The sequence below is a fragment of the Panthera tigris genome, chromosome D3, assembly GCF_018350195.1.
Source record: "Panthera tigris isolate Pti1 chromosome D3, P.tigris_Pti1_mat1.1, whole genome shotgun sequence".
Taxonomy (NCBI): Eukaryota; Metazoa; Chordata; class Mammalia; order Carnivora; family Felidae; genus Panthera; species Panthera tigris.
Window position 1 is genome coordinate 66,788,799 of NC_056671.1, and position 12,149 is coordinate 66,800,947.

At 41.9% G+C, this 12,149-nt stretch overlaps 1 protein-coding gene across 3 annotated transcripts in view; it reads left to right on the top strand.

The window, feature by feature from the left end:
* The window catches only part of KATNAL2 (katanin catalytic subunit A1 like 2), an 87,620-nt gene that overhangs the window by 56,739 nt on the left and 18,732 nt on the right, over positions 1-12,149 (top strand). For all 3 annotated transcript variants that reach the window (XM_042962866.1, XM_007080550.3, XM_042962865.1), the window contains 6 exons: positions 984-1,082; positions 1,290-1,367; positions 4,166-4,264; positions 6,287-6,350; positions 6,552-6,670; positions 11,578-11,669. In XM_042962866.1, coding sequence (XP_042818800.1) covers positions 984-1,082; positions 1,290-1,367; positions 4,166-4,264; positions 6,287-6,350; positions 6,552-6,670; positions 11,578-11,669 — 551 coding nt within the window. The remainder of the gene's footprint in view (positions 1-983; positions 1,083-1,289; positions 1,368-4,165; positions 4,265-6,286; positions 6,351-6,551; positions 6,671-11,577; positions 11,670-12,149) is intronic.

Consider the following 12,149-nt stretch of genomic DNA (forward strand, 5'->3'; position numbering starts at 1 on the left):
GCTGACAGCTTGGAGCCTGGAGCCTGAAGCCTGATTCGGATTCTGTGTCTCCCTCTTTCTCTGCCCCTCCCCTGCTCACACTCTGTCTCTGTCTCTCTCAAAAATGAATAAACATTAAAAAAATGTTTTTAATTAGAAAGATATCATAACGAGTGGAGAATGTTAGCATAGTGTCCAGCACATAATATACACTCGGTAAGTGCTGGCTACTGCTAATTACTTTTTTTCTTGCATGCATCCTTCCTTTCTCCTTCTGCCTGCGGGGGAGATGAGGTGGCATTGGGAGGAGTACGGGAGGCAGATATCTGGGTTTAAACCTGGCCTTAAGTCACTTGTTAGCTGGGACTCTACTGAGTGGAGAATGTACATGGTGGTTAATGGGAACTATCATCACTCTCCTGATGATGACTTCTTCCTGTGCGTGAAATGTCGCAAAGGATGAGACAATATAGGGGAGCCAGACCTGTAAGGAAGCATATGGCATGGTGTCAGGAACTGAAAAAAGCTTGTGAACTTTTATTCAAACCCACTTCATTCTAAGGAATTTATTTCAACTTATTTTTTCTTCTAGAGTGCCCAACTTGAGGAAATCATCTTGTTCATTATTAGTGCGGGTTCTTTTTATTTTATTAAAAAAATATTTTTTATTTTAGAGAGAGAGTGAGCACATGTGAGCAGGGGAGGGGGCGGAAGCAGGGAGAGAGAGGGGCAGAGAGAGAGAAAGAGAGAGAATCTTAAGCAGGTTCCATGGTTAGTGCAGAGCCCGACATAGGGCTCAGTCCCACGACCCCAGGATCATGACCTGAGCAGGACTCAAGTGACTGAGCCACCCAGGAGGCCCAGTGCAGGTTCTTTTCAAAGCTTCACTTTGTGTGTCCTACATACCAAAGTACATAAATGTGTCCTGATTTACAGAAGCTGAGCTATTGAGGATTGTCTTCTCTTATGTTTTAATGGTGTAAATAACCATTACTCCCTTTCAGGGCCAAATCATTGACTTCCGAGGGCTGCTCACAGATGCCATCAAAGGAGCAACCAGCGAAGTTGGCTTGAACAGCCTTGACTGTAACCCAGACCCCTCAGTAAGTGGCTAAGATGTGACATTCGTCTTGCAAACTACCAACATCAGGACGAACTTTAGAAATATAATTTTGAGTCCAGAGAATTTTGAGATCAACTCAAAGGTCACAGCTATCTGCCACCATTTATGTCACTGAGATCTGCATCCTGTTTTGCTTTCTAAGTTATGAACAATATTGTAACGTAAAACTTTCTGTTCCCATCATCAGGAACGATTGTTGAAACCTCTGAGTGCATTTATTGGCATGAATAGTGAGATGCGAGAATTGGCAGCCGTGGTGAGCCGGGTAAGATCTGATATTCAATTCACAAATTTACGGAGGCGGATCGGGGCTCCTGGAGCATTGTGGGCTGCTTCTTTTATTAATAACAATAAATATGATCATTTATTTATAAAGTGCCCCCACTTGCAAAGGCACTCATATTGTTTAGAGGCACAATAATGCATGATAAATAAATTATAGAATCATAAAATTACAATACAAAGAGCCCACCATCTCACTACAGAGGCCAAGAAAACCAAAAGGGAAACAGACTTGGAAGGCAAGGGACAGGTGAAAGGTTTTAGAGCAGAGCCAACAGTTAAGGAGAGAAAGCCTCTTAGAGAAGGAAAGAGCATGTCTGTGTCTTGTTTAAACAGTCAAAGTCTAGAAACAGAGATATTGGGAGTCTGATGATTTCATAATTGGAAATTTCCATGAAAAACAAGATTAGCAGGAAAGAGCTTATCATCCAGACTACTGAATTTCAAGCTTGCCCTTCAGAATTTAAAGGCAGTGGAGTCTCATGGTTAACGATACCGGCTCTGGAATCAGTTGACCTGGATTTGATTTCTACATCCTTCTTTTTCTAGCTGTGTGACTTTGGGCAAGTTCCTTGGGAAAGAATAGATTCCTGAGTTATAGGCTATTTATCTGATATCCAGCGATCTCATATCTAATGAAAGACTGCAACCTAGGCAGACTCGGAGAGATGTTTAATATGTTCCAAAAAATGCACAGCTATTCTGCAGTAATTAAGGGTTCCCCAGCTCTGGCTGTTCAGTTCCGCAGCTGTTACCGCACCTATTAGGTGTCAAGCATGCGGTGGGGGCTGGAAACACAAAGATGAACAAATCGGACACAGTCCTTGCCTGGAAGAGTCTCTCATCCCATGGGTAAGGTGCACTTGGAGAACCCAAAGGAGGGGTATTTTGTGCCAAAGGGTGGGGAAAGCACTAGGGAAGAAGATACATAAGAAATAGGCACGTGAAAAAGTAGAAGAGGGAGGGTGGAGGGTTCTGGACCAAACACACCGTGAAATCGTACTGCTTTGAGCTGAATGAGCCCCAAGGAGTGGTGGGGAATGGGGTTGCAGAGAGAGGCCAGAGTTCCTGAGCTAGGGGCATGGTGAGCACTAGCCCGGAATTGGAAGTTGTCTGGAGGACATGCGGAATCTTTGAAAGGTGTCCATCGGGAGAATGGGCTACTCAGATGTCCTGATGACAGTGTGGTGGATGGAGATCAAAGCAATAGAGATAAGGAGACCAGCTCTCAAGTTATTGCCAGTGAGAGAGGATGAGGATTGAGCCAGGCTGTGGTAATTCGGATGCACAAGAGAGCAGAGAAAAATATCCTTCTTGTTACTGTTTCTGCAAAAGGATACCATAACTAATGATAACGGACGTGTAGAGGAGACGTGGCCTGAAATGATTCCACCTGGCATCTTTCCTACAGTGCCCCGGGAAGTAGTCGTTCAGTCCCTGCTTGAATGCTTACAGTGTTGGGGAGCTCACCACCTCATGAGGCAGCCCTGTTGAGTTCTGACTGATAAGTTTTGCGGCTATGAGGAGGAACTTCCCATTGGGAAATTAAATACTGCTATGTGGAACTCACTGTCAGCTCTAGAAGAGGACAAGGAATACTGCTTTTATCTATGGCTGCTTTGAATTCCACGGTAGATCAATCCCCACTGTGTGCCAAGCTTCTTCTAAGAAAGTGTGGTAGTAAGAATGTGAGTGGCTGGTGGGCTAGCAGGCAGATACACTGTCTAAAGACAGGGAGGGTTCTCCCAAGATTTTGGAAGATAGATGTGCTTTCTCTGCCATCCCGTCCAGGAATGGATTACGCCTAAAATCACTTGAATGAATAGTTTCTCTAATAAAAGTTGTCACCCGTGGCAGAAGGATATGGGGAGACAGGCAACAGGGGTGGGGGCAAAACATGTCACCAGCATTGAAAACGTGTGTTTTTGAACCATGTGCGTGCATTGTTTATTTAAAAATTAAATACACATAAAACTAGTTTCCAGATTGTTCTGTAGTCACTCAGAATGACTTGAAAGAGGGAGCTTTTTCTTTTTTTTGATGTAACACACTAGTTACTCAGTTTGCCTGAAAGAGCTCCTACTGAGAAAGGCCCTGAGTGACTGTTCCGAGGTGGCGTGTGAAATTGACGTTTGGAAACTTTAAATGAATTATCAGTAAAACCGGCCTTAATTGATTGCCCCAGATGGTTGCTACAGGGCTCCACAAGGAGAGGGCAAACCGCACTTTTGCCTGGTTGTTGGCTTCCTTGAATTTTGTAGGAGCAATTGCTCCTGATGGAAAGTAGGGGTGATCACTAGGGAAAAAGAGAAATTGGTTTCAGAGGAGCATGATCTCTCTTAGGCCACAAATTAAGAAAGCGTTTGAGAGATCAAGGAGCAAGGGGAGCCAGGCACTGTCTAGGAACTATGTTTTGCAGTAAAAGCCAATGTAATTTGAAGGCATATTCTGTAGCCTCTTTGATTACAGCCGTAAATCAGCACGGTTTGCTATTAACTGAAGACAGGTATAGTCCATCGTTAGGAGATTTTTTTTTCCCTCTTAAAAGTACCATATTGTATCACCAATATCTTCTTCAGGGAAAAATCACTGAATATGTTCATGGCATCCATTTAGTGAGCTAGCCCATAATTACAATATGTATATATACGTATATCTAACATGAAAAGTTTTTATCACCTTTCCATCCTATTGTAAGTCAAGTATTCTGCTGCTCCTGTGTTTATTACAGCTGTGGAGGAAAACACTAGTTTTAACAAAATGATCAAATGTGCATTGCAGGACATTTATCTCCATAGTCCAAACATAAAGTGGAATGACATTATTGGACTCGATGCAGCCAAGCAGTTAGTCAAAGAAGCTGTCGTGTACCCTATAAGGGTAAGGATGGGAAGCCTCATGGGGGTATTTCTGTTCATTATCCATTGGACAAACTGTATGTCATGCACCCATCAGGAAGAGGACAGGATGTTTTTCTGCCATCAAGTTAACTTTTTGCCTGTGTCACAGTATTTGGTTAAACGCTGCAGTACCAAGGCCCAGTCCGTTGTAGGCAATTTGGAATCATGTTACATATTGGTTCAAGGCAGGTGTCTGTTCAAGTGATCATTTAAGATCTAAGACTCTAATATATATGACTTGCCAGTTGCTATAGATAGGTTCAAATTAGCCTACCTCCCTAAAAATATACGTATTATAGCAGAAATACCTCCTGTAAGAGAGGGCCTCTCACTTTGCTTCTATACATCTTACCGCCTACCCTCCCCAATACCCACATCACCTGGGGTTTTGCTTTGACCGGTTGTAAGGACTAGACAGCCCCTTCCAGGGCACCAGCAGGAAAGCCATCATGTTGTGCTCATTGCTTATTCCTGACAAGTCTTTGTGCAGAATGGTTCACCAAACAGGAAAGAAAATAGAAAACCAGGACTTTCCATGGTGGGTTTACAACTGTGGTACTGAGAAGGTCAGTGTACCACATAGCTCTGGCTGTAAAACAGACCACCCCAAAACTGCACACCTTAGAAAACAACAATCACTTACTTATGTGCGCCTGAGGGGGTATGCCGTTTGGGCTGGGCCCAGCAGGGCCAGCTCATCTCTTTGCCACACATGATACTGGCTGGGCTCACTCCCACATCTGGGGCATCAGCCAGGGTGGCTGGGAAAGCTGGAATAAACAGAACGACTGAGACTTCTCCACGTGCCTCTCATCCTCCGGCAGGCAGACCGAGTCTTGTTCCCATGGTGACAGAGGGTTCCCAGACAGAAGCAAGAAAGGGCAGGTCCCAATCCAACAGCATCTCCCACGTCTCTTCTACTTGCTGATGTCTCATTGGCCAAAGTCACAAGGCCAAGTCCAGATTCAAGTGGTGGGAGGAGCTGCAGATAATTTGCGGCCATTTTCTGTGATCTTCCCCAGTGAAGATAACAAATTTATTGTATTGAATAACCTACTTATTATTACCACTGAGCCCATGCAGCCCCTGATTTTTGGCTGCTTCTATTCTAATGAGACAAAAATCAATGAATTTGGAATGTCTTTCCCCTCTCTTTCTTTCTGTGTTCTGACATGGGAGTAAAAATATGTCGGTATTCAGAACTAGTGGAAATTTATTCACCCTTTCCTCTGAATGGCTCTACAGTACAAGTCTTCTGGAAAGGATAGGACCTCTCATTGAAACTCTCTGGATGTGTTATCTCCATAGTATCATAAGCTCTGTATGTGATGACATCGAGATTTTGACATTAGCATCAGCAAGAAACTAATAGCTAGTTATAATCATACTACTGTTTTTCCTTCTTCCTTGTTCTCTGTCAACTCTACCTATGCTCCAGATTGTCTGAATTTGAACTAACAGGAGAGAATCACTGAAGTTCATGTATGTCCTGTTTGGAGTCAGTGTCTCATAATGCATTCAGCACCAAGGTTCCCAGCTTCTAAATCAGGCTTCACCATAGCTTCATGCCTAATTCGCACACACCTTTGTCGGTTCTGGTGTTTATCTTAAAGGGCACTCCCTGTTCACAACATTCAAAAGATTGCCAAATACCCTGTATATAGATCCCTGGGGGAAATGATGTTATGTATGTAGGCAATAACTATTGTAATGGAGAAGAAAAGTACCCACGTATGCCTTTCTTTTCCTTAAAACAAAACAAAACGAAACAAAACAAAACAAAACTGCTCTTGTAAAAAGCCACAAATATTAAGCCACGCATTCCTATCAAGTGTGAAAGTCAACTTGGGATAAATATGATGTAAATAGAAGCAGCCAGCCTTAAAAAAAGGCTGACTCTCTGAATTGTGCTGTGTTTCACTCTGGCTTCATTCGATTGCGCTAAGGGTGTGTAGGCTGACATACGGATACCAAACCTCTTCTTTGTTCCTTGTTTCCATAGTACCCACAGCTGTTTACAGGAATTCTCTCCCCCTGGAAAGGACTGCTGCTCTATGGCCCTCCAGGTAAAGGAATCTTTCTGTTTGGGTCTTGATATTAAGTGTGTGTGTGGATGACGACTTGTCCTGTCCTCATTCAGCACTGGGGCTAATGACCGCTAGGTAACCATCTCCTTTTTCACCGACTTCTTGTGACACTGACTTCTATCTGTTAGCAGAGGAATGGAGTTCAAGTGTTGCTCACAATTCATCCCCATGTGTCTCTAGGTACAGGGAAGACTTTACTGGCCAAAGCTGTGGCCACGGAGTGCAAAACAACCTTCTTTAACATTTCTGCGTCTACCATTGTCAGCAAATGGAGAGGGGATTCAGAAAAACTTGTTCGGGTAGGAATTCCTGATTTTGTTTTTTCAGAATAAATGCCAGCCAATACAGTGGTACAAAATGATGTTAGAGCTTATTTGTTTTTAAGTGATTTATATGTTAGAATTTATCCCGGATCTTGATTACTAAAAACCTAGAAGATGGATTGATTGACTATTATAGGTGGATATTAATCCTGTCCCAAAATCCTGTTTTGTGAGCAAAACATGATGTCCTTTCCTTTGGGAACTTGACCAATGGTCCTTTTGTGATTCATGTAGCTTAGGAATGGAATCTGGGGAAAAGGTTGTTTATGAAGTGGAATATTTTTTTCTTCATTCAAGAAGCATTTATTATTAAGCATGTGCGGTATATTCAGTTAACATTTGAGAGGCTGCTACTGTCTGCAAGTCCCTACACTACATACTCAAAGAATCAAGAAATTTAAGACAATTATTCTTTCAGATGGTCTGAGCAACTTTCCTCCACAGTGCCCCATAGCCTTAGAGTTTTTTCTCTCCTTAGGAGACAAATAGAAAGTATATTTTATAGAAAATATAATGTAACATTTTTTGCTATACTTCCCAGTTATCTTATGAGAACACCTGTTTATGATTTACTCCTCAATGTAAAGTGGGTCCTTCTCAGAAATCCTGTTAAACTATTGAATTCTGTAGAATGACTGGCAAGTAATCGATACTAAGTAAATGTAAATACTATAAATTTTCTGAAAAGAAATTTACTCTAAAATATTTTGCTTAGGTTACATTCCCTTAGATGACTTATTTTCAAAATATTATGGCTTACTTGGAAGTCATAATAGAATATTTTTATAGGATTGGTTTACCTAAAATGACCTATTATTTATTACTTTGATACTTTTCTCAAGTTACTTCAAATGTGTAAGTTTTTATAAATTCTTCCTTTGAATGAGCAGGGGAGGGGGCAGAGAGAGAGACGGAGAGAAAGAATCCCAAGCAGGCTCCATTCGGTAAGCACAGGGCCCGACGCAGCTTTGATCTCATAAACCGTGAGATCATGACCTGAGCCAAAATCCAGAGTCAGAGGCTCAACCGACTGAGGCACCCAGGGGCCCCTATGAATTCTTATCACCCCATCGAGATTGTAATTTGTGGAAATCCATGTTGACATCTGTTTCTTTGTTCTTTGAGTCTAACTTAGTGCCAGGTCCAAAGATAGGGTTTGAACTCACCTGTTCCTAAATTTTGGGGTTCCATGTGATTCTAGGTAGCTTGATTTCAATGAGCTGAAATCCAACTAACTATACAATCATCAGCCTGAAGATTTTTTTTTTTTTTTTGGTCAGCTTATTTTGCCATCTCTGTTATTTCTAGACCTCTTTCTCTGGTCTGAATTTTCTCCTAAATAGTATTCTCATATATAATAGTTATTTTTTTTCAATGTTTATTTATTTTTGAGAGACAGAGCTTGAGCAGGAGACAGAGAGGGAGACACAGAATCCAAAGCAGCCTCCAGCTCTGAGCTGTCAGCACAGAGCAGGACGTGGGGCTCGAACTAATGAACCATGAGATCATGACCTGAGCCGAAGTCAGATGCTAACCCAGGCGCCCCTGAAGATTTTTTTTTTAACATTCCATTTCTATTTGCTGCGGAACACTAAAACTCTTAGAAGATGCCCCCAGACTCAGTTTAGATTCATCTCCTGTCATGAAAAAGTGGTGTTTACAGCTATGCGCACAAAACACTGCAAGATGCTCAAAGAAAGATTACATTATATTCTCTGGACAGGACTTCCTTAGACAGAAGAACAAATTCAAATATTTTGTGAATATCCTTAACAAAGATTGAAACTACTAAAAGAATCGTCTTGTTTCATGCGGGATAGCCAGAAAAGTCACTTAACAAGAACTCTCTATTCTGTGTGAGCATTTTATTTAACCTAAGTTTTCTTCTGCTTCAGAATTATTTTGTTAAAATTCTAGGGGTGAGGAAATGATTCCTTCCTCAATTTCTCCCCCTCCTTTCCCATATATTTTAAAAATAATTCGTATTTTTGAAAAAAAAAAAAAGATACAAAAGGGCATATAGACCCCTGAACCTTCTCCCCAGGGGCCACTGCTACAGTTGCTAGTGCAGCCTTCCAGAACATTTATCATATTTATATAAATACCAACAACTGCATCTATATCTTCCTTCTTTACTAAATGTCAGTAGGAACGTACTACACATATCCTTCTATAACTTTTGTTTTTGTTCACACTTACCAATATAACTTGAATATTGTTCCACACTATTATAGACAGAACATGTTCTTTTATGAGTCTGTATCAGATTTCATTGCATGGAATGTTCATTGCAAAATGTATTTAACCAGTCTCTTCTTAATGGCTATTTCTAATGTAAACAACAGTTAGGTTGTTTCTAGCCTCCTGCTATCATGAACAAAGCTACAGCAGACAATTACCATATCCATGTCCTTGCATATATAGTAGTGTAAGATGATTTCTCTTAAGTAGAAGTGTTAGGTCAGAGAGAATGAAAGATCACTGATTGCCAAATTGCCTGACAACAGGGTTGCACCAGCTTCTACACCCATAAATGGTATGCGTGTTTGCTTCCCCCACCCTGGCCAACACTGTGTAGCACCCAAATTTGGAAATCTTTGGGGCACCTGGGTGGCTCAGTCGGTTAAGCGTCCGACTTCGGCTTGGGTCACGATCTCGTGTTTCGTGAGCCTGAGCCCCGAGTTGGACTCTGTGCTGACGGCAAGGAGCCTACTTTGGACCCTCTGTTCCCCTCTCTCTCTGCCCCTCCCCTGCTTGTGCTCTCTCTCAAAAATAAATTAGCATTTAAAAAAATCTTTAAAAATAATAAAAAAATCTTTGCCAATCTGATAGTGAAATTAATATTTCAGTGCTCAAATATGCATTTAACTCTGAATGAACTTGAGCATCTTTTTATAGGTTTAGAAGATATTTGTATTTCCTTTTTTTTCTGTGAAATGCACTTCTGGTTTTGGATATTTAAAAAAAATAATTCAAAGGGAAAACAGATAACCTCTCCTAACCTTGAGGGATCTCATCCTCTATCGTCTCAGAAATTCTTTTCTGAGCTCTTGGAAGGATCCTCACCTGGAAAATCTTGGTCATGCTGTCAAAATCTTTACTATGAAGCTTTCAGATAAAGAGAACCCTTCAGGACCTTCCTCTACATCAGAGAAGCTTTCCTACCATTTGTTTCTCTTCCTATTCCAATTAAAGAGTTATTTATAGGGAACCCTTGGGTTATGTTCCTCCCTCCCCTCCTAATGTTCATGCCTCCTAGGAACTGATGCTATTGAATAGTTGAGTGGTCTCTTTAGCAAATGCACACACCTGTTGGTGCTTACATCTTTCAACACCCTCCCCCACCCCCACCCCTAGTTGTATGATTTAACTTCCTCCAAGTACTTTTGAAAATTTTGGACTAATGCTTCCAGCGCACTTACCTGGAGTTCTATATATTCTTTGGCAGTGGGAAGAGCATTGGTATGGTCAATATGGAGACACAGGGTCTGGATGCGGTTCTCCTTCCAACTGGGCGTTTGGTCTCATAGGGCCCCTTGGTCTCTCTGCACCTTGGGGAGCACCTTAAAAACATGTATGGTTCTATTAAAGAGTTCTGATATTCCACTTTTCATTGGGTAGATTGCTGCTATTGTAATCACCCTTAATATCAGCTATATTGGGCTTTTCTTTTTGTGACAAGGAAAACAAGTTGCTTGCTTCTAATGAGCGCGTCGCTATCGTGTCTAAAAGGCATTCATGATGAGTGTCCCGGTGTTGACACTGTTCTCTCAGTTCATTAGGCTGAGCCAACTGTCTTGGCTGAATGAAACAGGATTCTGTGAAAGGAAAATACTTGCTCATGAGCATGGGTGCACCACACGTACAAGCAGTGGTGAAAGTGAGGGACTTCCCACTCAGTGACGGGGAGAACTGGCAAGGGGTAACCTGCCACTACCCAGGAAAACACAATCTGGCCTTTTCTGGGCTCTTCTCCTCTGATTTGTTCTGTGATACTTTGCTAGCGCTAAGTGACATGGAGAATAAATCCCCTTTGCCTATTAAAGAACCTCTATTCTTTTCTAAGTCTCTACTGCTTTCTCTGATCAACCAGTGAAGAATTGTATACGATGCTCAAGAGATCAGTTTCAAGGTTAAAAAAAAAAAAGCTCTAGTTTTTTATACTCTTTTCATCACTACCACATCTCCCTTTAGAGCTCTTTATTTTGTTTTTATATGTCTGTTCTTTTGCTGGCTGTTTTCCTGTTCTTATTCAGTCTATAATATTTTATTCTGGAATGGAACATTTTATTCAATTGGGAATTGCCTTAAATTCCCTCAAAGTACCTGAACCTACCAAACAACAGTGTTTGGAGTGGTATAAGGACCCCGTGGAGTAATTTGGGGAGCAGAAAGGGGCAAAATTCTTCTTGTTACCCATAACTGGAACTGTATTCTTCCCCTACAATTCTTCCTTCTGAGAATGACCCTCTCTCATTGTCCTGAAAGGTTGAGGGAAAACCATTAAATGACTTTACATATTCCAAGGCTTTTTTGTCCATACGGAACATGTTATTGGCAGGGAGTCTCGGGGGCTAACTAACCAACTAGAGCTCAGGTATTGAGTTGTAGCTTAAGCTCTCCCATTTATGATTAGTAACCTTGAACTAACCACTAACTCTCTCTGGCTCTAATTTTGTCAAGTGATAAATGGAAATAATTGGACCGTCCAACCCCATGGGGTTGTGCTAAGGAGTAATGATTATAAAGTTATTAGGAAAGAACAGAGTGCAGCATAAATACTTAACATTACAGCCATTCTAAGCTCTTAATCTCTGGGAGCATCTGAGAACTTTAACTTAACTATATGAATTTGAACATGTGGTTGCTTCTCTCCCACCCAGGTGTTATTTGAACTCGCCCGCTATCACGCCCCCTCCACCATCTTCCTGGACGAGTTGGAGTCAGTGATGAGTCAGAGAGGCACGGCTCCTGGGTAACAGACAGGGTTTTTTTTTTCGGTCATCACTTCTCCCCTCTTGTAAGTGTGTTTGATGGTCGGAAGCCCATCGACATTTACCAGCAGAATGAGCCTATTAATAAGCCCACAAATTTTCTGCAGACACATGGAAAGGTCTTTAAATTAGATCCTGTTAACTGAATAGCTGATTTAAGTAGTTTTTATAACCGGAGGAAATGTCATCCTCCCTTCCCCCTTTCCCCACAGAGTGGTTTTCAGGCCTGAAGATCACCCAGCCCCACGATCCCAGGCTGCCATAACGGTCTTGCTGGCTCAAAATAGCTGCTCGTGACCACCTCCTCTGGAGCCAGAGGGGCTGCCTGTGGGGAATGGGGCTGCAAAGGCCAAGTCCCAAGAGGTAGCCCTCGACAAAGTGTGTGAGGCCAGGGAAGCCACCACTTTTCTGTGACATCAGGTGGTGGGTCAGCCTGTCTGATTTTAAATATGTCACATATG